Source organism: Canis lupus, chromosome 11, assembly GCF_011100685.1.
Source record: "Canis lupus familiaris isolate Mischka breed German Shepherd chromosome 11, alternate assembly UU_Cfam_GSD_1.0, whole genome shotgun sequence".
NCBI lineage: Eukaryota > Metazoa > Chordata > Mammalia > Carnivora > Canidae > Canis > Canis lupus.
In genome coordinates, this window is record NC_049232.1 from 51305227 (window position 1) to 51332990 (window position 27764).

At 49.7% G+C, this 27764-nt stretch overlaps 4 protein-coding genes across 25 annotated transcripts in view; 1 reads left to right on the plus strand and 3 right to left on the minus strand.

Annotated features, from left to right (window-relative positions):
• Positions 1-2433: 2433 nt before the first annotated feature.
• On the minus strand, positions 2434-9934 carry MYORG (myogenesis regulating glycosidase (putative)). 2 transcript variants are annotated; one of them, XM_038552642.1, is made up of 2 exons: positions 9777-9934; positions 2434-6273 (listed from the first exon to the last, which is right to left on the minus strand). In XM_038552642.1, the coding sequence occupies exon 2, from the start codon at positions 6199-6201 to the stop codon at positions 4057-4059; it is 2145 nt and encodes a 714-aa protein (XP_038408570.1). In that variant the 5' UTR covers positions 6202-6273; positions 9777-9934; the 3' UTR covers positions 2434-4056. The 2 variants fall into 2 exon arrangements, with proteins under 2 accessions (XP_038408570.1, XP_038408568.1); XM_038552640.1 differs by lacking the exon at positions 9777-9934 and adding an exon at positions 9607-9766.
• Positions 9935-11031: 1097 nt separating this feature from the next.
• C11H9orf24 (chromosome 11 C9orf24 homolog) lies at positions 11032-24570 on the minus strand. Of its 8 annotated transcripts, none has more exons than XM_038552655.1 (7): positions 24036-24570; positions 15548-15692; positions 14538-14653; positions 13446-13521; positions 13013-13242; positions 11721-11804; positions 11032-11274 (listed from the first exon to the last, which is right to left on the minus strand). In XM_038552655.1, exons 1-6 carry the CDS (start codon positions 24168-24170, stop codon positions 11721-11723), a joined length of 786 nt encoding a protein of 261 aa, XP_038408583.1. In that variant the 5' UTR covers positions 24171-24570; the 3' UTR covers positions 11032-11274. The 8 variants fall into 8 exon arrangements, with proteins under 8 accessions (XP_038408583.1, XP_038408582.1, XP_038408586.1 ...); XM_038552654.1 differs by having other exon boundaries at positions 11721-11807; XM_038552652.1 differs by having other exon boundaries at positions 11113-11274; positions 11721-11807; positions 13008-13242; positions 14538-14650.
• The window catches only part of DNAI1 (dynein axonemal intermediate chain 1), a 124873-nt gene continuing 109611 nt past the window's right edge, over positions 12503-27764 (plus strand). For 3 of the 11 annotated variants that reach the window (XM_038552631.1, XM_038552630.1, XM_038552627.1), the window contains exon 1: positions 12503-12628. The gene's annotated coding sequence lies outside the window, so the exon portion shown is untranslated. Of the gene's footprint in view, positions 12629-24385; positions 24589-27764 lie in introns of those variants that run through there. The other 8 variants (XM_038552626.1, XM_038552639.1, XM_038552628.1 and 5 more) reach the window with 7 other exon arrangements.
• FAM219A (family with sequence similarity 219 member A) overlaps positions 24719-27764 on the minus strand; it is a 51625-nt gene continuing 48579 nt past the window's right edge. For 2 of the 4 annotated variants that reach the window (XM_038552660.1, XM_038552662.1), the window contains exon 6: positions 24719-27573. In XM_038552660.1, coding sequence (XP_038408588.1) covers positions 27418-27573 — 156 coding nt within the window. In that variant the 3' untranslated portion in view covers positions 24719-27417. Of the gene's footprint in view, positions 27577-27764 lie in introns of all 4 variants that reach the window. The other 2 variants (XM_038552659.1, XM_038552661.1) reach the window with 1 other exon arrangement.

Here is a 27764-nt window from a genome sequence, read left to right on the forward strand (position 1 = left end):
TTGAAGGGTTCAAGAATGGAAAAAGTTAGGGGGCCACTGCAGTGGTACAGGCTAGCATTAATAAGGGATTGGAGAGGTCAGCATTGGCCTTGAACCTGAGGAGGGGAGAAATGACCAGAAACCTGGTGAGGCGAGCCAGCAGAAGGCTTGCTCTGCAGCCAACTGGGGTGAGGGACACTTGACCCAAACCTTGGGGAACAGGGCAAAGACCCTCAGAAAACTTACATCTTGGGTTTAGAGGGTTTGGTTAGGGTTCAGCTGATTCATGTGGTTTTGGAAGGGAGGCTAAGGCAGACTCTCAGGGTACACAGGGTCACAGAATGGGAGCACTGGGCCCCAGTTCCAGATTTCCTGCAGTGGCCACTCTGGCCCTCTCTCCATTACCTCTGGAGGAGTTCCTCATTCCTGCGTATCAGTCCCCACCAACAAAACCCAGGACTACAGGGGAGACAAATGAGGAATTCTGGCCATACAAGGGTGCTGGAAGTCCCATGAAGTAGAAACATCCCCCTCCATCCAGATGTGTGGAGAGACATAAATTTGGAATGCACAAGAGGATGGGGCAGGGATGGGGTGCTGGACAAGTCTGGAAGGGGCCAGAATAGGGGAGAGGTAGCTTCTAGCCCAGTTCTTCACCTTCCCCTATCTCCCAAAATCCAGCTCTTTCTCATGGCTTCTGCCATTCAAGTCCCTCCCCCCCCCCCCCCCACCCCGCCACTTCTTGACCCAGAACCACTGGGTGGCAGCTTCAGAGATACACATTTCAGCTGTCTCCCCATCTTTAGTGGTATATAGACTAGGGATGGGCCGTGCCTTTGAAAGGTAGGACAATATGGGTAGGAAATTCTAGGTGTCTGGATGCAGAACATGAGGTTCCAGTCTATTCTTGGTTACTAATCTTCTGCCAATACCCTCCTCTCTCAGTGCTTCAGTTTGTTCATCTGTGCTTTTGTGATTAACGAGAATGGCAGAAGCCTAACTAGAAACCAGACCTCAAGCCAAGGGCCAGTTTGATGGAATTGGCAAGAAAAGAGCACTCTTCCCTTTGGCCCTGTCCCAGCATACAGTGAGTGCTCAGTGGGTATGGTCTGCCTCCTCCCCCATCTAGGCTGTAAGACACTGCTGCCGACCCTTAATGCCCTTTGGAAGGGTATATGCCACCTCCCCCATGCCAGATGGCTTTATCCCTCCTCATGCCATCTTAGCACACACTGCTCCATCTTGGGCTGTCCACTAGAACCTTCTGCAACTATAATCTGCCCTGCCCACTGGTCACATATGGCTTTTGAACACTTGAAATATAGCTAGTGTGCCTGAAGAACTGCATTTTACATTTTATTTCATTAACTCATTCACAAAAATTTTTAAGGATTTTATTTATTTATTCATGAGAGACACACACACAGAGAGAGGCACAGACACAGGCAGAGGGAGAAGCAGGCTCCATTCCATGCAGGGAGCCTGACGTGGGACTCGATCCCGGGTCTCCAGGGCCACACCCTGGGATGAAGGTGGTACTAAACCGCTTAGCCACCGAGGCTGCCCTAATTCATTTTAAAATTAAATTTAAGAAGCCACATGTGGGTAGTAACTACCACATTGCACAGCACAGGTTCTAGGTGGAGATTCTCTTTGTTTCTTGTTTAGCGTCCCTTGTCTAAGAGTTGATAGGAGTTACCATTTATTGAGGACTTACTCTTTGCCAATTTTTATCTAAGTGCTTTACAGGCACATCTCAATGAATCCTAGAAATTCCATTCAAAAGATGAAGAAACTGGGGTGGTTAGGTGCCTCAGTCAGTTAAGCATCTGACTCTTGATGTTGGCTCAAATCACAATCTTAGGGTCTTGAAATGGAGCCCCGCATTGGGATCTGTGCTGGCCATGGAGTCTGCTTAAGATTCTCTCTCTGCCCCTCCCCTATTCTCTCTCTTTCTCACTCTCAAAAAATAATAATAATAATAAAGATGAAGAAACCAAGGCTCAAGAGGTTGGTTAAACTGGCTTTAGACTGTACAGAAAGCAGGAGGGCCATTCAAGTGTGAATCATGTTCTCCAGCCACTTAGGGAAACTTCTAGGATTCAGGCTGGGTCTTCTGCCTCTACAGTCACTCCCCAGCCTACCGGTGGGTGCCAGGGCCCCAGTAAGTTCATTGAGTACTGATTGGTGGATGCTCTTGAGAGAAAGAAGGAAGCTAATTAATTTACTCCCCATCTCCTGAGGACCCAGGAATCTCAGCTCCTGACATCCCATTTTCAGATCTCTCTACTCTTGCCTTTTTCCTGGACTACAGTGTCCTCTGGGTCACAAACTTGGAGCTCAACTGGGTGCTCTGTGTGTCACAGGTAGGTCCAGAGGAAGCTGGGAGCTAGGGCCCGGAAAAATCCTTGTTATTTTTGTATAAAAAAAAAAAAAAAAAACCAAGAAACTGTGTCACGGTATAATAACTACCTTTTATTGAGCACCTACTTGTGCCAGGCACTTTACATACATCTGTGCTTATAATTCCCGCAACAACCTGGGAGGTAGGCATTATCATCACTGTTTTACACATGAGGAAACTGAGGCTCAACAAGATTAAGTGGCTCACTTAAAATCACACAGCTTGTAGACAAGTGGTAGAATCAGCATTCAGGACGGACATCCATGAGTGCCCCCAAACTCATTAGGCATTCTTCACTCAGGGTTAAAACAGAGGAGGTGGAGGAGTGGGCCAAAGGATGCATTCTTTAGGGGTTGAGGGAAGCTGAGCCGTGCCCTGTTTCCCACCTCCCCATTCAGGCAAGCCACTGCTTCCTCAGACTCAGCTACAAGGTCAGAGAAAATTCACTCTGGCTGAGGTTGATCTTCTTAGAAAGAGAAAATGGCTGAAATGAAAGACCTTACCCTGTCTATTTACAGGTGTTGATGTGCACATGGGGTTCGCATGCAGAAGCACGCCACCACCAGAGTAAGAATATCTCTCCCTTTTAGGCCACACCCCTGCCATGTATGCAGGAAGCGAAGCAGCTGAGAAATCATGAAAGGGCTGTTTATTTCCTACTAGTGTACTAGGGACATCAACCAGGAGGGGGCCAGCTCAACGATCAAAACCTCCAATTTGCTCCCTGCCCCTCTTTCCAGGCTTTGCCAGCTTCAGGAGTGTTGTGTTCATTCCATGGATTCAGGGACACATGGTACCTCTCTCTCTCTCTCTGTCTCTTTCTCTCTCAGTCTCTCTCTCTCTCTCTCTCTCTCACACACACACACACGCGCGCGCGCACACACACACACACACACACACACACAGATTCTTGAGTTAAGGCATCAAGTCTGGCCTGAGTGGCCTTGCAAGTCCTTGCCCATGAGGCCATGGCCCTGGCCGGGGCTGAGCACATGTGTTTACCTAGATGGTAAGGGCAGTCTTAGGAGTCTCTTCACAAATGAGGGAGAGCAGTGATGGCTCCCCGCTCTGCTCAGTCATCCTGTCCTCTGGGATGGGACCTCCTCCCTCCTCTCAGTCTGTTGGCCAGACACCTCCAACCCATCTCCCCAGCTGGGGTAGGACCAGGTCAGCCACACTTCAGGCCAATACTGGGAACTCTGGCCCTGGCTTCCAGCATCAAGAATGTTCCAAGAACATAAGTGTGGCAGGGGCTATTTTGGGATGTTGAGGATCAAGTCCCCACCTCAGAAGGGCAAAGATGGCCATTCAGGCCAGGATGGAGGGTAAGGTTTCTTTTTGTGCTTTTAAAACACAATCATGCATAACAGGAGGATAGCTGACTTTTCCCCTCTGAGTTCTCTTCCACCTCAGGGAAGAGGTTTCTGCAGACTACAGTAGGTGTGGAGGGAAAAAGGGGCTTGAGGATTGTGCGTTAGAATGGGAAGTTGCTTCAGTGCCCTCTCACCTGGCCCTACCCCAGCTGGCTGGAGCATATTTATGTCAGCTCCCACTTAGTGGGTGGTGCAGAGGTGGGGACTTCCTGGGGCTACACGGTGTGGTTGTGATGGAGGGTTAAGGGCCTGCATGAAGACAGAGGTTAGGGCTGTGGGGTTCCTGGGTCCTGGACTGGGTCAGGATGCCCAGATAAAGTAGGCGACCTCGTCCAGGTCGACGGGGTAATCGGTGAGCAGCACTGGGGTTTTGTCAAAAAGCTCACCCTTGTAGCTGCGCCACTTGCCTGCAGGCAGGTAGACGTCTCGCTCCTGCTTGCCCGGCTCCAGTACTGGCGCCACCAGCAGCGTGTCTCCGATAAGGAACTGCGAGTCAATGCGGTGTGCCGTCTCATCCCCGGGAGCGATCCACCAAAGGGGGCGCACGATGGGGTCACCTGTGTCAGTGACCTCACCAGCCAGCTCAAGCAACAACGGCGCTACCAGCGAGGCCCTCAGTGCGGCAAACTTGTGCGCGATGGCCACCACTTCGGCATCATATTGCCAGGGCGGGACTGAGAACTGCATAGCGGGCATGAAGGCAGCCACCTCCAGCCAGCGCACGTAGAGCTCACGCTCGGGCACGTCGCTACTGCCGGCTGTGCGCTCAGACACTGCGTTGCCACCCACCATATCGGGCAGGATGAATGGGTAGCCCAGCATGCTGACGGTGAGCACCGCGGGGATGAGCGAGCGCAGCCCCAGATCGTAGCCCCACACGGAGTCGCGGTCCACTAGGCGGAAGAAGCACGAGATGTTCTGGGACTGGTAGCCCACGCGGACCTCCGCCAGAGAGAAGAAGGGCAGCGCCATTTCAGTGTAGCGTCGGCTCCATATGCTGGGGTCAGACAGCGGCCTGTAAGTGCTGAAGTCCCGCGGCAAATAGCTGACTTCTCCTGCATCAAACTTGAAGGAGGCCACGGCATAGCGCGAGCGCAGCCGCCGCAGGTGCCCTTGGAACCAGTCCCGAGCCTCCGGGCGTGTGAAGTCCAGCACCGCGCCGATGCCATTCCACCAGCGCACAAGCGCGGGCAGCCGGCCGGTGGGTTCACGCACAAACAGCTCGCGTTCCACTCCTTCACCAAAGCACGACGAGTTGTAATTGACAAACGGGTGAACCCAGAGCGTGACGCGAAAGCCGGCATCACGCAGCCGGCGGAACATGTCGCTGGCATTGGGGAACTTGGCCTCGTCAAAGTCGAAATCTCCATAGGCGGGTGTGTACATGTCGTCTATTTCCAAGTGGCTGCTGTTGAATCGGTGCTGGCGGATCTGCTGGGCGAAACGTTGCACTTTGTCCTGGTCCACGGCACGCCCATACAGCACCCACGTGGACCAGATGGGGTCCCGGAAGGCCTCAGGTGCTGGCACCCTCGAGGGCTTGTTGAAATAGCGCCGAACCATGTATTTATGGATGGAAGTGACGTCAGAGCCGACGCACACGCGGTAGCTGAGCTCTGGTGCGGCAGAGCCGCCCGCAGGTGGCTTGTAGGGCGTGTTGTGGTAGCGTGCCTGCAACCGCAGCGAGCGCTCGGTGCTGTTCCAGCCCAGGTGGAAGGGCACTGAGTCGTTGACCTTGATGGCAGCCGCACGCGACGACAGCCAGTAGCGCTCGAGGATGCCTCCGAATGCGGCGTCGGAGGAGTAGACATCGCTGGTGACGAAAGGCTGCGGCTCCTGCTGGCCATCCAGGCGGATGGGCCAGTGCTGGGTCCTCATCTCAGCACCGCCGTACCAGTGTGCCGCTGCATCGCCCAGGAACATAGCGTGTTCCACCGCGCGCCCCGGGGCCGCCTCCTCCCAGCGCACGCGGTAGCACATGACCGTATCCTTGGGCCTCACCGTCTGGATGAAGAAGTGCAGGGGGCGCCCATCGGCTGTGCGAGAACAGCCGAGGAGAGCGCCCTCTCGGCTGCAGGAGTCGAGGTCCAGTGCACCTGAGCGGAAGGCCAGGCGGAAGACCTGCTCGCCCTTCTGGTTGCGGATGGAGAAGCCTCCTCGGTTGAGGTCCAGAAGCTCCGTGCGCAAGCGTTCTGCTTTGCGTAGAGAGGCGCTGTAGTAGCACCAGGCCACCACTGCGGCCAACACCAGCAGCAACCCTAGTACCGCGGAACCTAGTAGAGGTTTCAGCTCTTTGGAGGGCTTGGGCTTGGCAGGCGAGAAGTTATCAGGCAAGAAGGTGTACATAGCTGCGGCGGCGATGGCCTTGGGGCTCCTATGATCTGCGTGGCTCCCAGGGCGACGGCGGGGGTAGGCTTGGCTCTTTTCCTGAGGGTTCTGGGGCATCAGCCCCAGTTACGGAAAGAGTGGGCAGTGGGACCACTCGACGAAGTTCATCTGAACTTGGACTGCCTGATTCTGGAAGGGGAACAGAGAAGTAGAACGGAGCTTTCTCATTCCATAGTATTTCCCTTTGCTGCAGCAGAAGGAGGAGTTGTATACTTTGGGAAGGTTATATTACCGGATGTAAGGTCTAGGGCATAAAGGCTTGACCCTTACCGGGACCATCTGTCTGTGTCTAACCCACTCTTTCTCATGAGCACCAGTTTTTGTCAAAATTAGTCAGGACTCCGAATGGGGAGGGACAGATGGCATGCATCCCCATTTTTCTGGTGGAGGAACAACCAACACAGGGTCAGGGAACTATCTAGGATCACAGAATTAGCCAGGCCTCCCTGGATCATACATGGGGGCATTTCTGACAAGAAGGGGAGGGATCTGCAGAAGGCCATGGTGGGAGAGGGAAGCTCTTTAAGATCAATCGCAGGGCAGTAGACTGGTTTTCCTGTCCAGGCAGGGTGGATAGGAGAGAGGAAGGGGGAACATCTCAGGCATGGAATTTAATCTTGAGTCAAAAGCCAGGTTAAATCTGGAGATTAGAGAAGATACCCAAAGCCAGACTTAGTCTTGGGCCTGGTTTGGAGAGGGGCAGGGTTGAATCTGTACATTAGGGCTGGGGTAAAAAGTCTAGCATAGGGGCCATGGTGACTTCTCAGATTACCTTCTCTTTGCTCTCAAAACTCCACCCTGTTCTCAGCAATTGATCACCAAGTCCATTTCCCTGCCAACCTTCCTGCTCTCCCCCTGGCAACACATTTGTTGGCCAGCTTCCTCCTGGCTTTGTGTCTATACTCACCCTCTCTCCTGCTGCCCCTGCCCTACTTTGGGCACTCTCATTTCTCCCATGTATCATTGCAGTACTTCCCCCAATAGGCCTCCCTGCTTCCACCTTCTTTTCCCCCAGTGCCTTACTCATGGCAACCATGGTGATCTTTTTAAAGCACTTATGAGATTCTATCTCCCTACGTTAGAGAGCTACTCATGACCCCCAGAATTAAGTTCAGAAGTATAAGCTTTACAATCGAGGGGCAAGGCATGATGTAGTCTCATCTGCTTTTCTGATTCCATTTCCAGCCAGGCCTATCCTATGACCACCAAGCTCATTCCTTACCTAACCTAAATACTTCAGCCATCTGCTCTAGGAACTTTCACCTACCCACACTGGGTCAATGTCTCTCCTCCACCTATCAGCTATCCAAGGAGTGGACACTCCCTGCTGCACACATACACTCTCATATATTGTATGTTAAACATATGACTGCAAAAAAAACCCATAGACTTTGGGGAAGGGGGTGGCAGGGTGTGTCCCAATCTACTGCCCAAGGCCACTGACCCTATCTCAGCCCTTACGGCAGAGTTCAACAAAGAAATAGCACCAGCCAGATGCACACACAGACATACACACTGCCAGCCAGCCAGCTGCCCATTTGTTCCAGCTGGGAGGAAAGAGAGAGGGAGACTGGCAAACAGTAATTAGCCTCCTCTCAGATGCCAGTGTCTGTCTCTAAGTCCTTAGCTACTTCCAAGGAGATGCCAGAACAGCACAGGGTCCTCACCTCCCCCACCTCTCCCATGCAGAACAGAATTGTGATCCCAGATGTCAATATACAGCCCACTACATTGTCTCCCTCCTCCAGGGAGATATTATCTCAGGGCCTCATTCTCTGTGCTCCTTCCTCTCAAATTTCCAGGCTGGTCAGTTCCAACTGGTCTGGAACAGCCTCTCACTCTTTACCTCTCATCCCACACAATTTAGCTTTCAAAACTCCCCCACCCTACTATGGCTTCCCCTACCTGTAGGCACAGGTCAGAAAAGCCCTGCTGTAAGAGAATGCACACAGTAGCATTTAGCTGATGCCCTCAAGCTAAGCAGAACCCAAAGAAGGCCTTAGGTGGCCCAGGCCAGACTTGTTGTACATTAATGTTCATTCATTCAGGACAACCAAGGCCCCATTCTGGGCACTGAGGGAATAAGGGGAAAGGGTCTATATCTGAAGAGGACAGAGAAGCCCTCATCTTCAAAACTTTTATATTGGGATGCCTGGGGTGGCTCAGCAGTTGAGTGTCTGCCTTCAGCTCAGAGCGTGATCCCAGGGTTCTGGGATCAAGTTCCACATCAGGCTCCCTGCGAGGAGTCTGCTTCTCCCTCGTCTTATGTCTCTGCCTTCTCTCTGTGTCTCTCATGAATAAATACAATCTAAAAAAAAAAAACAAACAAACAAACCCCAAAACCTTTCATATTAAGTCAACCCATTTCCTGAAGCATAGGGAGGCCACCAAGATGACCTCAAAAGCCCTTTCTGATAGGTTCTGAGAATCTTAATGTTCTAGGATTCCAAAGGTTTTTGGTGAAGGACAGGGGCCCACAGTCCTAGGCACCCACTCCATGCAGGCCCTGTGCTGGTTTCCCAAATGCTACCACAGCATCTAACCCTAACAATAATACTGAACAAGAGGCAGAGCTATAGTGCCTATTCTACAGATGAAGAAACTTGTCCAAACAGAAAAGGAATTTGTTTGAAGTTACTAGGTAGCATGGTTGCCTAAATCCAAAGTCCCAGCTTAACCCCCCACAGCATAATTTTTAGGAGATGAGAGATAAAGGTCTGACTGGCTGTCTGAATGCAGCAGAGGAAAAGAGTTTTGAGGGTCAGAGGGTGAGACAGGATCCCCATCAGATGAAATGTGTGCATAGTGAACCCTATCTTCTGAAGGGCTGGTGCTGCTGCTTGCTCCAGAAAGACTCCTTGGTGTGGGAAAAGGGCAATTTTAATGGCATCTGGTACAGAGGCTATGGAGGAGGAACTGTGGTTCCTGTATTAACAGCGCTAGAGACCCCTGTAATCTGCCGCCTCCGTCATCTGGCCAATCACAGGCTAATGCTGGCAGGTGGGGTCCGCCGTGGCCAAGCCTTTCCCCACTTGACACTAGACCTTAGTCTTGGCTGCGGGCCCTTAGCCGGATCCAAGGGGGAGGGCCCGGCCCGACACCAAAGGGGGGAGGCCATGCCAAGCCGAGTCGTTTGTCGCACATAATTCCGGGGTGGTGGGGAGATGTCAAAGGCAACTCGATCCAGCCCATCTCCCTTTGCTCCCCAACTACGGGATGAGAGGGGATCGAGTGACTGCGCCTTCAGCTTGGAATACTCCACCCCCACCCCAGCGCTACAGCTACAATGTCCGGAGGGACAGACTGAGGTCAAAGGGCCGGCCTCCCTCTGGAAACCACCACTTGAGGAGGGGCCCAGGTGTTCAGGCTCGTACCCCTTCTCATCAGAGGGAGCGAAAGTTCAGGAAGTGTGCTTCCTCAGCAACCTCCCCCCCCCCAGGGCCTCCCCCTGGGCTCACTCACGGCAGTGACCCCAGAAGTGGGGGTGAAGGGAGGCTCCTGAAGATTCCCTCCACGCTAGCTGGACTTGGGCTGCCACGGCGCGGCGCGGGGCGCTGCCTAGCAGAACAGCTGAGGCCCTCCTCGGACCCGCCCTCCTGCTGCTCGGCCACGCCCCAGTCGTTTGGTCTCACCTCGGGCCTCGGAGTCCGGCCCCGCCCCTGGCGCTCGATCCCGCCTACATTGTCACGTGGACTTGAGGGCCCCACGCCTTAGCCCCTACGTTTCTCCTACAGCTCTGTGCCCACCTCCGGGCAACTCTGGCCGGCCACCAGCCGGGTGTCCCCTGGCTCCGCCCCCTGCCTGCTGGCCCGCCCCCCTGGGCAATTGCTTACCGCGTGCAAGCGGGGCTCTGCCCCAGGCCTTCTGGGAAATGTAGTTTTGGAGAAAGGAGCAGTAGTGGAATGTCGGGGTTCTCGCACCTCTAGGCTAAATGTGGTATGCATATGAGGAAGAGCGAGCGGCCGGGTAAAGGGGTAGGGCTGGCTCTTGGGATTCCTTCTTCTCCACATTTGGGCAAGTAGAGGCCATCTTGGTATAACGCTCTCACTAGCTCTTCATGTGAAAATGTTTCACGTGTGGAAGAAATTGTCTCATATAGAAAAAGGGTAGCAGAGTTCTGGGAGGATCCCAGAGGCCCAGTACACGGCGAATCCAATCAAGGGCTCCATGGAAGGAGCCTAGTCCCACCAGCCAGGTGGCCCAAAATGTGGGTTCCCGCTGGACGAGACCAATAGTATATGAGGTTGGGGATCTCGGTGCTTTGGAATGCCCCCTCTGCTCTCCCTGCACAACACACACTCTGTGGGGACACCGTTAGAAACGCATGTGCTGTGAGGTGGTGGACGTGCCCTGCCATAACCCTGTTTCAAGGAGGAGTTGGGTGTAAAAATACTAAAGATTCCAGAGCACCCCACCCCTCATTTCTGGAGGGACAGAGAATCAGAGCTTTGCTTTGTAATTTGAAATTTCTTAGTCATGAAACCCTCCAAAATTATGTTTTAGACCCTTGGACTTGGGTAAGGGAGGGCAGCAAGGATGTCTGAATATAAACTTTTTCAGGGCTCTGATGGAGACTCTGGGAACAGAGATGAAGAACTTTGGGTACAGGGACAGGTCTTTGTAGAATGGAATATTCTGGGTCCGCTGAGATGTGGGGGTGAGGGGACATCTAGGTTTGGGGGATACTGAACAAATGTCACCTGGAGGGCCCTTCTGGGATGGGAGGTCAGTGGGCCCTCCCTGCATGGCTAGGTAGACCCATTAGTTCTGGTGGAGGGAGGACACCAGCTATTATTATATGTCAGGAGGGCACTCAGGGCCACCCAAGGGAAGTACTGAGATAAGGGGGCAAGGAGAGTCAGGGCAGGATGACTAAGAAACTGCATCTCAGTTGAAGGGGCCTGGCAGAGCCAGAGTGACTGGCTCCTCACTGCTAGGTCCTGCAGGGTAAGGATGCAGGAGGCAGCCTTTGGGGTGAAGGGTTTATTTACTGCTCAGCCCCCTCGGCCCCACCAGCCTGAGCTCTACCAGCAGTGGCAGTCAGGATAGTTTTCAGACACAAACTCAGGGTGGACGACATAGTTGTTTCTCTGGGGGCCACCGGTCTTCTTGAAGTGACTTGTGTCCCATCTGTGGGGAGAAATGAGTCAGCCCTTTTGGACCCTCAGAGGTCTGATTCCAATTTTCAGTGCTAACCCTATCCCAACATTTTGCCCCTAAGACTGACCCCATGTTCCAACACTGACCTCCTGACCTCAGATTCTACTGTTAAATTTCTGATTCCCAGTACTGACTCCCTAACATTAATCTCTTATCCTTTACTTCAAGCCCTGAACTTAATGCTCCGATCTCTTGACTCTAAGCCCCACTGCCAACCTGTAACCCTTCAAAGCCAGCCTTAGCGCCCTCTGATGGAGGGGCCTCCATTTCCTTGCCCGCTTTCACGGCCCCATGGCACTGGCACCCTCTGGTGGCATCTTCCAGTCAGTGCACTGCAGCGGACAGTTCCCGCCCCAACCGGTCCCCGCCTACCCCGCTGAGCCAAATGCTTTTGCATGTGTTTGCTCCAGACTTACCTAAGGTTCGGACAAGGGTAGTATGATGGCGGGGGAGTTATAACAGCACATTGCATTCCGGGCCGGTGCTCGCAGGGCGATACACTGCTGCAGGAGAAAGTGGTGGGCGGGAAGAGGTCGGGCTTTCTGATTTCTCCCCACCCTCAAAACCCAGACTAAGATTCTGAGCTGCGCTTCAGGTGTCTGCCCTAGGGCTCGTAGATCTGGGTCTTCAAGACTCCATCAAAACATGGGAAGATACCTGAAAGTCCCTATCTTCCTTACACCTCGTTTCCACCGCCCAGGCTGGGCTGTGTGGAGCACGCTGGACTCTGGGGAGGGTCGGACTCCAGTAGTTGAAGAGCTGGGAGCGCCCTGATTCCTCTCCATTGGAGGGCAATTATTCCAGCACTAACGACATTTCTAAGGCTCTGGCACTTTCTCCCTCCCCCCTATCCTTGTGAGGGATGAGACTCAATGCATAATTATTCAGACTCTGCCTGGGGAAGGGCGAGAGGAATCACTGTAGAGTAGGGGCAGGTTCTAGCGCGCACTCCTCACTTGAGCTCTCTAGACTTAGATGAGGACTTTGAAGTTCTCCCAGGCTGGGCCTGCCTTGACTGCCACCTGGTGTGGTGCATGCAGGAGGAGGAAGGAAGGGTGCGCGGCAGTCTGGGTTGCAGCTGAGGAGAACAGGCGCTCAGGCCTCTTTCCTCTGCTGTAACCCGCTAGGTTCTCTACCTTCAAAGGTCGTGCGGGGCTCTGAAAGCCAGGACCCCTTTGGTAATGCGGTTACCATTTCCTTGCTCACATAACCCCCGGCAATGACCCTGCCCATTATCGACGGTGACCCGAGACACAGGAATACCGGCTGATTTTTGAGGGCACATGGCACTCCGCAGGCTGGGTCTCCAGAGCCGGGCGTCCAGGTACGGAACCAGGTGTGGGAAGGGATGGGACTGGTCTGCGGGGTTTCTCCCTCAAAAAAAAAAACCTTCTGGCAGGGCCTCCAGAACAGGTACAGGTTGACCTTGAGCCCAGTTCCGGACGGATAGGGTCGAGAACCTAGGGGAATCTTCGTGCAGGTTCTCCAGTCTCAGCGGTCAGCTCAGGCCCTGGGGCCGAAGGGCGGGAAAGGACAGGGCCCAGTAAGGGGATAGAGGCGGCTGGAGGTGGTTTCTGGTATAAAGGCAGAGGAGAGCTGGAAATGGTGAGGGATGGGGTGCGCACAACCGGGGTGCCGCGGGACTCAGGGGGCGGGGCTTGTTGGGGGCGGAGCCCGCCCAAGGCAGGAGCAGTCCGGCGAACCTTACAGTCGGCTGCTGGGTGCACAAAGACCGGAGGCGGCGTTCCGTGCAGGGTGCTCTGGTGGCGCAGTAGTCCATCCCACGTAGACAGTAGTGGCGGCCAGAGCAAGCGCTTTCATAACCCTGGAAGGGCAAGCGACCGGGCAGCGGGTCCCCGCACCCGCATCGGGAAGTGATTTGCGGCAGTGGCTGGTTCCGTGACAGCGAGTTCAACATGTTCACCACCACCTCGCGCTCTGCACCCGCGGCCCCAAGCCCAGATACAGGGTTACAAAAAAGGGGAAGAGACAAGGTCAGAGATAGGAAGAGATGGAGACAAAAACAGGGAAAGATAGAGACAGAGTTAGACCCTCTACAGAATCTCTGGCTTCCACCCCATCCCCCAGGTCTCATACCATCGCCCTTCTGGTCTACCCCGCTACCGCCACACCTCCTTTACCGTAGGCATTGAGTCGTTCCGGCTTAGGAGGGCATCGCAAAGGCATTCCTCGACAAGCTGTCTCCATTCCGGCCTCCTGGAAGTGGCACACATGCTACCTCAAACTCTGACCCAGAAGAGTCCCTCCTTTTGGGGGTCCTCCCTGAACACCCAGACCAGTCCCAGGCCATGTCTTCTCCCGCCTTCCAGAAGCTCCTCTACTCTCCCGGACTCTTGAGTGTTTAGAGTTGTCACCAGGCAACGCAGTTGCTCTACCTCCAGGTGGGAGGAGGAGGGAGGAGGATAGGAAGGGAAGGAAGTGGAGCTATAGGTGGACAGGGTCTGGACCTAGGTCTCTGGCATCTCTGCCTCAGCATTTGCCTTTGATTTTTATCTCTCTGTCTAGTTGACTCTGTGTAGTTGTGTCTTAGAGTGTCTTTAATTGGCGAGAGGTAGTGTCAATATTATAATATTGCCTGCCCACCAGAATCACCTGAAAGACTTGTGAAAAATTCTGATTCTTGAGGAAATTCTGATTCAAAAGGGTTCAGTCAACCCAAGGTCAACCATCAGCTACAGTTAAGAACCTCTCCTCTCTCCTACCATTCTCTCAAATTTCCTCTTCCCTCTGGCCTGGGCCTGTAGCTAGTCTCCTCCCTGTCTCCTTGGATGACTCTCCTATACCTAACTGCACTGCCACTGGGTGACCTTGTTCTCCCTCCCCTTGTCCTTGCTCACATCATAAAGGAGGGAGAGTGGAGCAGGTAAGCTCAACCTATCACTGAATCCTTAGCCAGACCATGTAGGAAGGGGCCAGGTGGCAAGCTTCAGGAAGGTAGCAAGTCAGGGAACGCATGCTAATCGCGTCCCCACAGAGGCCAGCCAGATATTGGGATCTCGGGAACCCAAGAGCTGTTCATACAGCTCCATTCCTGAGTTCCCTTGTCCCCTAAAAAAGACAAACCCTAGTTTCACACTAGAGAAAGAGCACTGGAGCATTGTTGATGGGAAAGGGATGAAGAACTTATGGTGAAATATCAGTCACTGTGGTTTAGAAATAGAGAGAGATGTGTATCCCAGACCCCAGGCATCTGTGCTGGTCACAGTAGATACCTTAGGTAGCCGAGGAAGGCATGTGGTATATTTGTTCCAGCCGGTACAGTTGTAAGGTCCCATCCTCCATAAGTTATACCGGTCACCACACAGGTGGTATGGGTTGCATTTGTCTACTTGATCATAGGGGTGGAGACATAAGACATTGTTACTCCTTATTCTACCCCAGAATCTGGGTCCCCCTACATGTTCCTCCTCTGATCCCCAGGACAAAGCTAGAGTCTAATATCCTTGAGCCAGTCAAGCCCAGCCTGGCTCCAGATTTAGATACTGAGATGCCGCCCATTTCTCACATAAAGCAAATTTCTGAGTGGGATCTGGATCCTTTGAGCTGATCACTTTGCATACTGACACCACTCTCTCTGAATCAGGCAACCTGAAAATGGATCCTTCTCCTATTTCTTCCTTCTCATCTTTCACATCTAAGGTTCCAAAGTTTACTAATTTTGCCTCCTTAAAATCATTAGAATCTATCTGTTCTTCCAGCCCCCCATTATCTCACCCAGGTATCTCTGCAATGCCATAAGGAGGAAATAATATCACATTGTGGTTAATAGAATGGACTTCACAGACATTGTTCAAACCTCAGCTCTTGCAAATATTAGCTCTGTATGACCTTGACTGAATTAATTAATGGAGTAACTGGTGGAACAGGATCACTAAGAATATGGGAAAAGATGGCCCTGGAATACATCTGAAAGGATTTGTTCAGAAGAGGTTAATACTCCCTCTATCTCTGTAGGAATAGGCCTCAGACCTCTTCCAGTTCTTTGGCACAGATAGGAAACTCCCAAAAGGCAGGGCCTGGATCTCCTCCTCTAGGGTCAGGGTTAGGATCAGATCAGGTGTTTGGGAATCAAGCTGGAGTGGCGATGATTGGAGAAGCCCAGATTATGGGTGGGGATAAATTTGATATGGAATCAGGGTAGAGGTTAAGGGTCAGGTTTAAGGGTCATAGCTGAAGTCTCTGAGTGGAGTCCGCATTGGGTAGGTAAGGAGTGAGGCCCTACCTTCCTCTTGACAGAGCCAATATTTCTCAGGAAAATAGGGGTGGCCTGGTATGAAACCCTTATAGCTGTAGTCCTGCACGGCACATTTGACCATTTTCTGCAGAGCTTCAGGATCCACGTGGCGCTGCATGGTCTGAGTCAGGCCCTGGGCAAGGGGAGAGGGGGGAAAATGACTAGGTGCATTGAGGTCCCAGCCTCCATGTTCACTCGACCCAGATCCAGCCCCTATAGAGAAAGTCAGCCTAGTTGGGTCTCTCCCCTATGCCAGAGAGATCCCCATGCCAGTCTTGGCCCCCTCTGAATAGTTCTTTGTTTGAATCACACTTTCTTCCTTTCTAGCCAAGGCTGGGGCTTGGAGCCAGGCATTGCCTTCAAAGTGTTTTTCTGATGTTCTCATTTCTGTCCTTTCCTTGACTGAGATCTCTTTAAGGGCAGAGCTGGGTGTTCCGTTTTCTTTCAGACTGTGTGCTATCCAGGAGCAGGGCCTGGGTCTCCCTCAACAGACCAACAGGACCCTGGTATAACCAGGAGCCTCAGGAAAGACTGGCTGCCCTGGGAGCCAGCCACCTTATGCAGGTGTTTTGGACAGGGAGAGCTCTCTGGGAATTTGGCATCCTAAAGGAGATGAAGGATGAGGCTGGAGGGATACCTAATTTAAAATCTAATTCCCTGACTTCAATCTAACCCTGATTCTACTGTAGCTCTGATCTTGACAGCAATATCACCCTTGGCCCTGACACTCACTTTGCCCTGGTTCTTATCCTAACCTGACCTTTTTCCTGATCTTGGTTCAGGACCTGGGTCCCTCTGCTTTTGGGGGTTTACCTTGTCTTATCTCTTTCAATCCCTTGTTGGGCTAGATCTGTGGAATTCCTGATTAAGACCTATTTCTGGGGCTTCTTTGTCTTCAGCTGAGGGCAGAATGCCACATTATCTGTATACCAGTAGATCTCTGCAATCAGCTGGTGTGAAAAGATGGCTGGGGCACAGGGGTGGGACCCCCAGCAAAGTCAGAGGCCGGGAAGGATTTCCTCATGGTGGGCATCAAGGTGCTGGATGGTGACACTGCTACCCACATTTCCCCTGTATAATCTGAAGACCAAAAGTTTCTCTTGACCAAGATGAGACCTGGTGTCCCTACTGCCCTGAAAATCCCTCAGCTGAGGTGTTTCTTGGATCTCTGTACCCAGTTGAGGTTTTGTTTTATGGGCAAATCCTGGACAATCATACTCCAAATGGGTAAAAGAGTCCCATGGCTTGGCATTCCCCTGACCTTTACACACACACACACACACACACACACACACACGCACACACAGTCATTTAGAAGAACTCATAGATGTCATCAGTTTTGCCCTCAGAGGCTTTCCTCTAGTGTCTGTATCTTTGTCTGCTCACAGTTAGGAATAGGAGACTAGGGGATCCCTGGGTAGCTCAGCGGTTTAGCGCCTGCCTTTGGCCCAGGGTGTGATCCTGGAGTTCTGGGATTGAGTCCCACCTCAGGCTCCTAGCATGAGGCCTGCTTCTCCCTCCTCCTGTGTCTCTGCCTCTCTCTCTCTCTCTCTCACATAAATAAATAAATCTTAAAAAAAAAAAAGGAATAGGAGACTAAAAAAGCTTATTGGAGGCTTTGAGTTGTTAGTGGGCTTTGTCAACCAAGAGCATCATTGTAAGATGGTCTGGTTAAAATGTTTTTGTTAAATTCTGTCAGTATCTGTAGGTCTTCCCTCTTGGGCTGATCAAATCCTCAAAAGAGACTCTCAATCTTTGGCCTGAGGACAGTGGCCAGAATGCCAGTGTTCTGAGAATCTAGTAGAGAAGAAGAGGGCTGCTGGAGGGTTTTGGCATTCAGTATGTGGAGGTTCCTTTGTTTTCAGTATGGTACCCTGCCTTCAGCTGGGCCTGGTATCCCCAGTCCTGAGATCCTCGCCAAAAAATAAGCCTTCTGACATTTGCAGAGATGGGGTAGGCAGTCACCCCATGGCATGAAATATGAGGCAATTAGAGGGGGCCTGGGTGGCTCAGTGGGTGGCTCCACCCACATCGGGCTTATTGCTCAGCCCAGAATCTGCTTCTCCCTCTGCCTCTTCTTCTGTCACTCCCCCTGCTTGTGTGCTCTCTCTCACTCTTGCTCAATTAACAAATAAAATCTTTTTAAAAAGAGGGATTTGGGGGTTTATTTTTTTTTAAAGAAGATTTATTTGAGAGTGAGCAAGACAGAGAGTGCACGAGTGGGGGTAGGGACAAGGGGGGAGCAGACTCCCTGCAGATGGGGCTTAATGTGATGTGGAGCTTGATCCCAGGATCCTGTGATCATGACCTGAGCCAAAGGCAGCCGCTTAACTAGTTGCCTAGCATTGCCAGTTCCTGAAACTTTTTGAAAATTCTGCAGTTTTTTTTTTTTTAATTCTGCAGTTTTAAGTTAAATTATGTTTTGTGTTTCTCACTACTGGCTTTGGATTCTGCTTTCTCAGATCTGCTGTCAGGTACTACTTTTTTTTTTAAGATTTTATTTCTTTATTTGAGAGAAAGAGTGGGGGAGAGCAAGAGAGAGTACACGAGTATGGGGAGAGAGAGGGGAAGAAGCAGGCTCCCTGCTCAGCCCCTGCTCAAGCCCCAATGCAGGGCTGGATCCTAGGACCCTGAGCTCATGACTTGAGCCAGAGGCAGATATTTAACCAACTGAGCCACCCAGGCACTCCTCTTTCCCTGTTTCTTTCTTTCTTTTTTTTTTTTTCTCTCTCCCTGTTTCTAAGGTCATCTCTTAAACTGGTGTTGGGCAGTTCCACTGTGAGGTACCTAAAATGTGAAATTTCTTCTATTTATTCTGTATCTGTGGATTCATTTCTTTCATTAGTTCTGGAGAATTTGAAGCTCTTTTCTCTTCAGATAATACCGATTCTCCTTTCTGTTCTTTCCTTCCGGGACTCTGAGTAGATGTGTATGAAATCTTCTCCTTACATCTTTCTTTTTTTTTTTAATTTTTATTTATTTATGATAGTCACCCAGAGAGAGAGAGAGAGGCAGAGACATAGGCAGAGGGAGAAGCAGGCTCCATGCAGCGAGCCTGACGTGGGATTCGACCCCGGGTCTCCAGGATCGCGCCCTGGGCCAAAGGCAGGCGCCAAACCGCTGCGCCACCCAGGGATCCCCTCCTTACATCTTTCATATTGCTTAATGCTTCTCTCATATTTTTTAACCACTTGGTCTTTGTGTTGCATTCTGGGAGATTTCTTTTGCTCTTTCATTTCACTCTTTTTTTTAGAAGTTTTTATTTTATTTATTTATTTTTTATTTTTTTAAAAAGTGTTTATTTTAATTCCAATTGGTTAACATACTAATTGTTGTTGTATTAGTTTTAGGGGTACAATATTGTGATTCAACAATTCCATACATCACCCAGTGTTCCTCAAAACAAGTGCACTCCTTAATCCACATTACCTATTTCATCTACCACCTCCTCCTTCTGGTAACCATCAGTTTGTTCTCTATAGTTAAGAGTCTGTTTCTTGGTTTCTCTCTCTTTTTTTCCCTTTGCTCATTTGTTTCTTAAATTCCACATGTGTGAGATCATATGGCATTTATCTTTCTCTGAATGATTTCATTTATCATTATACTCTTACTCCATCCATATTGTTACAAATGGCAAGATTTCATTCTTTTTTATGACTGAAGAATAATCCATCATATATTATATAATAATGGAGTATTATTCATGTAACATATAATGGAATAAATATATATCTTCTTTATCCATTTGTCAATTGATGGACACTTGGGCTGCTTTCATGTCTTGGTTATTATAAATAATGCTACTATAAAATAGGGGTTCATTTATCCCCTTTGGAGTTTTTGTATTCTTTGGCTAAATACCTAGTAGTGCGATTGCTGGGTTGTAGGGTGGTTCTATTTTTAACTTTTTGAGGAATCTCCATATTATTTTCTACAATGGCTGTACCAGTTTGCATTCCCACCAACAGGAAGGAGTAAAAGAGTTCCCCTTTCTCCACATCCTCACCAACACCAGTTGTTGTTTCTTGTATTGTTGATTTTAGCCATTCTGACAGGTGTGAGGTGATATAGCTCTTTATAATTTTTATTTGCATTTCCCTATTGATAAGTGATGAACACCTTTTCATGTGTCTGTTTGCCATCTGTATATCTTCTTTGGAGAAATATCTGTTCATGTCTTCTGTGCATTTTATTTTATTTGAGAGAGTATGGAGGAGGGCAGAGAGAGGGGGAGAGAGAATCTTCACCTAGCAGGCTCCCCACCTAGCACATAGCCTGATGCAGGGCTTGATCTCACAACCCTGAGATCATGACCTGAGCCAAAATCGAGTCAGACACTTAACCAGCTGAAAGACTCAGGTGCCCCTCTTGCCCATTTTTTATTTTTATTTTTATTTATTTATTTTTTAATATATATATATTTAATTTTTATTTATTTATGATAGTCACAGAGAGAGAGAGAGAGAGAGGCAGAGACACAGGCAGAGGGAGAAGCAGGCTCCATGCACCGGGAGCCCGACGTGGGATTCGATCCCGGGTCTCCAGGATCGCGCCCTGGGCCAAAGGCAGGCGCCAAACCGCTGCGCCACCCAGGGATCCCTCTTGCCCATTTTTTAAATTGGATTATTTATTTTTTGGGTGGTTGAGTTTTACAGTTCTTTATATATTTTGAACTAACCTTTTATTGGCTATGTCATTTGCAAATATCTTCTCCTATTCCGTAGGTTGCCTTTTAGTTTAGTTTTTTTTTTTAAGATTATTTATTTATTCATGAGAGACAGAGAGAGAGAGGCAGAGACACAGGCAGAGAAAGAAGCAGGCTCCATGCAGGAAGCCCAATGTGGGACTTGATCCGTGACTCAGGGATCATGCCCTGAGCCAAAGGCAAACACTCAACCGCTGAGCCACCCAGGTGTCCTGCCTTTTAGTTTTGTTGATTGTTTCCTTCAATATGTAGAAGTTTTTTATTTTGATGTAGACCTAATAGTTAACTTTTGCTTTTGTTTCCCTTGCCTCAGTAGACATATCTAGAAAAAAGATTGCTAGAGCCAATGTCAAAGAGGTTAACAACATTTGTTCTTCTAATCCATGAGCATGGAATGTTTTTCCATTTCTTTGTGTCATCTCACTGACCTCTTAAATTGTGTCTAATCTGCCCTTTGAGACCCATCCACTGAGGTTTTGGTTTTAACGCATATATTTTTTATTTCTAAAATGTCTTTTTAAAAAGATTTTATTTATTTATTCATGAGGGACACACAGAGAGAGGCAGAGACATAGACAGAGGGAGAAGACAGGCTTCATGCAGAGAGCCCGATGTGGGACTTGATCTCGGGACCACAGGATCACGCCCTAGACCAAACGTGGATGCTCAACCGCTGAGCCATCCAGGCGTCCCTATTTCTAAAATTTCTATTCACTTCTTTTTAACATTTGTCTGGCCTTTAAAAAATATGATTGCTTGTTGCTTGCTCATTTTGATGATTTTACTTTATTTTTAAAAATTCATAATAATTATTTTGTATTCTGTTAATTCCAATATCTGAAGTCCGTGGAAGTTTTAGTCTGTTATTTGTTTTTTGCTCTTGTATGGTGGTTTGTTTCCTTATATCTCTTATTGTGAACTCAGATTTGATTGGTTTTACTCTGAAGGATACTTGAAAACCTATGTTAAGGGTATTTTCCACTGCAGAGGATACACATTCATCACTTGTGTATGTGTGTGTGTGGTGGGGGCAGGGAGCCAGAGATTACTAAACTTTCTGGTGCAGTTTGGAGTTTAAAGTTGTTTATTCACCTTTCAGCTAGCTTAAGGCTTAAACTTCTGCTTATAGTTCTGATATTGGCATTCATACTCAGGGCATCCTAAGTACCATTCATCTCCATGAGAGTCCAGAAAAAAATAAAAATTAATTTTTATGCAAGACCTAGCTGTTTTGAAGCAGGAGGGCCCTTTAGAGTTTCTAGATCAGCACAATGCCAGGAGCAGAAGAAGCCTTTCCTTCATTTAGTCCCATTGCTGTCTGGCTTTCACTTGTCTTCACTCACTGAAACTGTCTGGTCAGATTGCTAAGGATTACTACATCCAAGAGATCCATGTCTGAGCTGACGACATTTGACACTGACCTTTGTCTAAAATGCTGTCTTTGTTGGTTTCTCTTTGATTTTTCTTTTATCACCCTGTCTCCTTTTGTGGCTCTTTTTCTTTTACTTACCTCTTAAATAATCTGTATTCTCCAAAGTCCATCCTTGACCTCTTTCTTATTTTTCCTTGACAATCTCATTCACTCCTACGACTTTAGCTACTGCCTGCCTGTATACAGTTGATTTCAAAATCTGTATCTGTAGCTCAAACCTTTACCCTTTGCTTCAGATAAATATATCCAGATATCTCCTGGAAGTCTTCAAATATTTTTGTCCCAAAATGAACTCCAAATCTTAGTTGATAGAACTACTATTCCTCCAGTTGCCAGAGCCCTAAACCTAGGAGTCATCGTAATCTCTCCTCTCTTGTTTATACCCAGCTGGTGACCAAGATCTATTGATCTAATTCTTAAAATTCCTTCTTATTATTGAATGTCAAAAAACAGGCAGGCACTCATATTTTTCTGGTGGGCATGTAAATTATTATAATTCTTATTACAGGAATATGAAGTGTATATCAAAAGTTTTTGAAGTGTGCATATCCTTTCTTCCAACAATTTCATGTCTAGGGATTTGTCCTAAGGAAATAATCGATATCTACAGATGTACACAAATGATTATATTAGCAACATTTTATAAATAATCTAAATTTCCAATAAGAATCCTTAAATATATTTTGGTACAGTCATAAAATAAAATACCATAGTCATTAAAATGACATTATAGAATATTTTTACACAAAAAAAATGTATCTGATACGTGGTTATATGAAAAGAGCAAGATTCAAAATGTTAGTATACAGTGTGGTGCCATTTTTTTTCCCATTTTTATAAAAGATATTTGCTACCTAAAATGGCATCTAATAATAAATTAACAATGGTTAATTTGGATAGTGAGATTATAGAGCCTTTTTCTTCATGCTTCTTTGAGTTATCCCAATTTTCTTCATTGAGCATATATTTTATAAAGATTATTTTAAATATTCTCTATTCCAAAAATTCCCTTTTCACTGCTACAGTCTCTTCTTATCTCTCACCTACATCCTTCTCCCTTATCCTTCACCACCTCACTGGGCTTCCTGTCCTGAGCCCCAGCCCCTCCAATCTGCCACTGCAACTCCTCTCACCTGGGGCTAGCCTCTCCCTTTGCTCCAGCTCTGAACTTCTGGTGGATCTGTGTCCCTAGGCTGTCCTTTCCCCTCTTTTCTGTTGGAAGCCCCCTTCCTCAGGATCTCTTAGTAGACCTACCCTTCAAGAAGCAGGAATGCTCTCTCCTTTATCCAGCTCTTGTATCAGTGCATCCACTGGGCAACCCTATTTTGTTCACTTGTTTGCTGAGAGCTCTTCAAAGGCATAGCCTGGCCTTTCATTGCTGTATCTGCATTGTGCGTGGCACGTGTTGATACTCCCCATTTGTTAGATGGTACACACAGATAAATTCCTTTAGGCAGTCACAAGTAGACTCACAGATCTTGTCTTCATTTTGTGAAAGCTGCACAGACCCACTTGGCCACTCGTCTCCAAGTACAGACACAAGAAGACTCTGTTATATATGCATGAAAACATGCCTATAGCACATTTTCTCACATATCTCACAGGTTGCCTCAGGGCCTTTGCATTTTCTGATCACTCTGCCTGGAACACTATTCTGTGAGCTCTTTACAGGGTTAGTTCTCTCTTATCTTTCCAGCCTCTGCTCAATGTCACCATGAGAGAGAGGGGTCTTCCATGACCTACATATTTAAGTAGCTTTGCCTGGTTACTTTCCATTTCCATTACCCCATTTATTCCTATACAGCATCTTGGATAATTTATAAAACTTGTGTCTTTTTTTTTTTAAGATTTCTATTTATTTATTTGACACAGAAAGAGAGAGAGAGAGAGAGCGCGCACAGGAGCAGGAGGGGCAGAGGGAGAGGAAGAAGCAGGCTCCCCGTAGAGCAGGGAGCCCAATGTAGGGCTTGATCCCAGGACCCTGGGACCATGACCTGAGCAAAAGGCAGATGCTCAGCCAGCTGAGCCACCCAGGCATCCCAAAACTTGTTTATTTCTTGATAATTATCTGTCTCTCTCCACTTCCTACCCTGATGGAGTAGGAGGGCACCGTGAGGGCAGGATTTTGTACTATTTTATGTATTATTATAAATTCCATACTAGAAAAAAAATTCCATACTAGGCAAATAAATTCATTCATGCATGTGTGTGTGTGTGTGTGTGTACACACAGCTATAAATAATTACAAACACATAATGACAACCACACACTACCAGTCACTCAGACATACATGACCATACACTCTGGCCTGCCCACCCACCCACCCAGCCTCCACTTACCCGGGTCACAAACTTGTTGGCTTCCCAGGCCCACAGAGGTGGGTCTTTATAGACCTCCTTGATGGAGGTAGGAGCCCTGTAGGAGTCACTGTAGGTGCTGATGGGGGTCTTGGTCTTATGGGAGAAGAGGAACATAGTGAAGTCTAGGGGATGCCGCGGTGGGCTACCAAGGGCTCCTGTAAGAACATCAGTGACCACCCCCTCTTCCAGAAAGCTCACACCTCCAGCCTGGCGGGTGCCCCTAGCTGCTGTGACCCCCTCCTATGGGGGATCTCTCAGCTTTCCTCCCCTGCAACCTTCCTGCTCCTACCCAACCCTGCTTCCCTCTCTAGGACGGGCACTGCCCATTATGATATCACCTGGCTCAGCCCCAGCCCTGGGGAGGTGAGAAGATCCAATTCCCTCCCTACCTCCAGCCTCTTCCTGCCTCAAGCCTCTCAAAAGAATCTAATTTCCAAGAGTTCAGAGGGTCTCTGGAAGCCAAACTTCTCACTCCGATGAAGAGAATGGAGGTTCTGAGACATCAAGTGACTTGTCCCAGGTTGTGCAGCAGGTCAGTGGCAGGCCTGGCCTGGGAACTCATGGGTGGAAGCAGAGTGAAATGTGTATTCAGAGAATCAGTTCTCTCCCCTTTCCAGCCCACCTGCCCCTTGCCCACAACCCAGGTAGGGAGATGAGGCTGGCTTGTTTGATGCTTTTAATATCATTATTTGTGTTACACGATACACAACCAAGGATGATGGTCAATACTGCAATGGAAATGTTAAAAAAAATATTATACACGGCTCATGTCTTCCACACACCTTCCTGGAAATAAATTAGTGAGCACGGAGAAACCTGGCTGATAGGCAGCCAGAGCTGAGGGTAGAGGGAGTGTTAAGGCAGTATCTACAAGGGGGAAGGATGACAAGGGGGCAAGCTAAGGCCTCAGTTCCTCCCCTCCAACATCCCAGACAGGGAAGGAGGGACCCACACACTCTCCTAGACCCAAAAGGTGCTGGCCACCAGCTCCCTACTTCTCTCTACCACTTGTACGCTGCCTCAGTTGGAAGCCCTCACCTGCCAGGGAACTAGCCTGTCCTGTGGGGAGGGAGCTTTTCCCTGGTTCCTCAGGGCCAGAGAGGTCAAGCAGTGGGCCAGTCCTAGGGCAAGTCAGCAGCAAAAACAGTAGTCTAAATGAGCCCTCGTGGGGACCCTGCCTGGAAAAGAGGTACCCATGTTCTAGAAGGGTGAGACGGGGAGCCCAGGGTGAAGATAGTAGTGATAGGAAACTTGGCTGTGGGGCCCGGCTGCCAGAATGGGGATGCTGACCAGGGTGGCAGGGAAAGGTTCAGATGGGAGTGAGATGGGCCTTATAGGTATCGCGGGTGCCTTATTTGTCCTTGCTTCCCTTTGGCATTTGTTTTCTCCTCACTTAACCAGGGTCCCTGCACTTGAGGAGGTATGAGAGGGTGGGAAGAATTGAGGGGGGAGAGCTGCACCTCAAAAACTTTGGAGCCTGTGGGTTTTGAGGTGCTACCTTCCTAAGCCAGCAGCCTATTCTCACTCCTCACTACCCTCCCCTCCAGGGAGTGGGCCGTGGGGGTGTCCTGTGCAAGCTTGCAGCATGTGGGTGGTACATATGAGAGTGGATATCCCAATATGTGTAGGTTGTACCATGGAAGAATGGGGAGTATACACCCTGGTCCTGGGATATGGGGTTTGTGAGGCATAAGACCTGAGCAGTCTTAGGCTCTCTGTGCTTTCATATGTCTTCACATGGGGGCAGGTCTCTATTGCCCAGTCAGAGGAGGTGCTGGACTTGATCACCTCCTCCCTCTTGATTTTTACTTTTCCGCCCTCTCCCTGCACCCCCCCAACACTAGCAGCAGAAGCAGCAATACACACATTCGGACTCACAGATACCACATAGAGCTACACACATAACATATACCCCCCCCCCACATACATGTTCATAGACACACACACATGTATTCCCAAATAGATCCCAAATACATCCAGGTCTCTTAGGAACTTCCCTCTCCTTTCCACACAGACACACAACTCAGAAAGCCCCATAGATGTATTCAAAGACACACAGAGACTTGTCCACACACCTCCATAGAAATTCCTATGAAGGAATTCCTTCAGGTTTGAAAAGACCTTAAAAGTAACTTCAGATCCCGCTCATTTTACAATGGAGGAAACCAAAGCCCAGGGAACACAGGTGGCTTGTTGAAAGTGGATAGAGTGAGCGCTGGCGTAAGGGCCACAACCCACACTTCTGACTCTCAGGCTTGGGCTCTCAGTACACTGCTGATAATAGACCACACAGTCACTTTCCCACCACAGACACATATCCATGACAGAAACAGACATCTGGAGAGACAGGCCCAGCATAGAGACACAGACACACACCCTGACAGCCTCAGACACACGCACATCCTGCCAAATTCTCGCTACCATACACATGCAACCACTGTTTTTTCCTAAGCTTGTCTCCTTGAAGATTCTTACTGGGAAGCAGCATCTGGGATCCTAGGCTGGAGAAAAATGGGAATGGGGCATTCGAGGCCAGCCCTACCTCCTGCTTCCAGCCTGGGATGGAGACCAATGAACAGAAGCCTAGAGGGGTGGGAGGAATTGACAGAGAAATAGATGCATTGGTTGGGGGTGGGTGAGGACAAATCATATCACCCCAAACTGGCCTGTCTCTAAGGCCCACCGTACTTCTCCACAACCCAGAGAGAAGGAAGGGGGTGATGGGGTGAAGGGGAGGAAGAAGGCAGTAATTCTATGGGCAGGTGAGGAGGGCGGCAGGCAGTATCCACTGGGCAGCTTTGCCAGGCTTCCCATCTGGAGAGGAGGGGGAAACAAATAGTTATATGGGCGGGCAGGGGGCGCATGGAGGGGGCTCTGAGATGCTGGGCCCTGCTCCCACTGCCCTGGGCCTTCTGCCTCCCAGCCTCTTTCCTTGTCAGGCTGGGGCTGGGGGAGCTCATGGCTTCGCTGGGGTGGGGTCAAGCCCCTGGCTTTGTGATCCCTCCCCCCACTCATTAGTGTTGGCCTCCCTGCTGTCTGGTCTTTCCTCTCCTCAACCAGACTGCAGCTTTGGGGAGGGGGGCAGGGTGCTGGGCAAGATCCCCCAAGTAACTGAACAAACAGCCCCACCATTCCTCAGCCCCCGGGGTGGAGAAAGACCCGGTTTTGGTTTCTCCGGCTCCATGAACACACAGAGGTACACGTCCTACCATAGGAGGAAGCAATGACTGTTACGAGGTTGGCGGCTGTAGGGGGCACAGGGGCCAGGGGCAGGCAGACAAGCTGGGGAGGGGTTGGCCCCTGCCCTGTCCAACCTGGCCCCTGGGGACCCTGCCCCGGGTGGCCGCAATGGCCCCGCCCGCTACTGAATGTGGCAGGCGGTGGAGGACGTGGCCTGGCAGCACATGCAGGTAGGGTTCACGGACTTGGGGGGAATGAGGTCCAGGTCCTCGTCATCTGGTATCTCGTCTAACCGGTAGCCGTCCTTCAGCAGCTGGATGTTCAAATCTTGGTTGATCTGCTGTAGACAAAGGGGAGTGAGGTCAGGCTCGGGGCGATCTGGAGGAACCACTCACAGTCAGGCCTCACTCACAGGCCATCTGCATCCAACTCAGTCCCATCCCAGGTTACTGAAATGCCAGGCTTTGCCCCTTCTTAGGCCCTGGCCTCACTTAATGGCCTCACTTCTTTACAGGTACAACCTTGAGG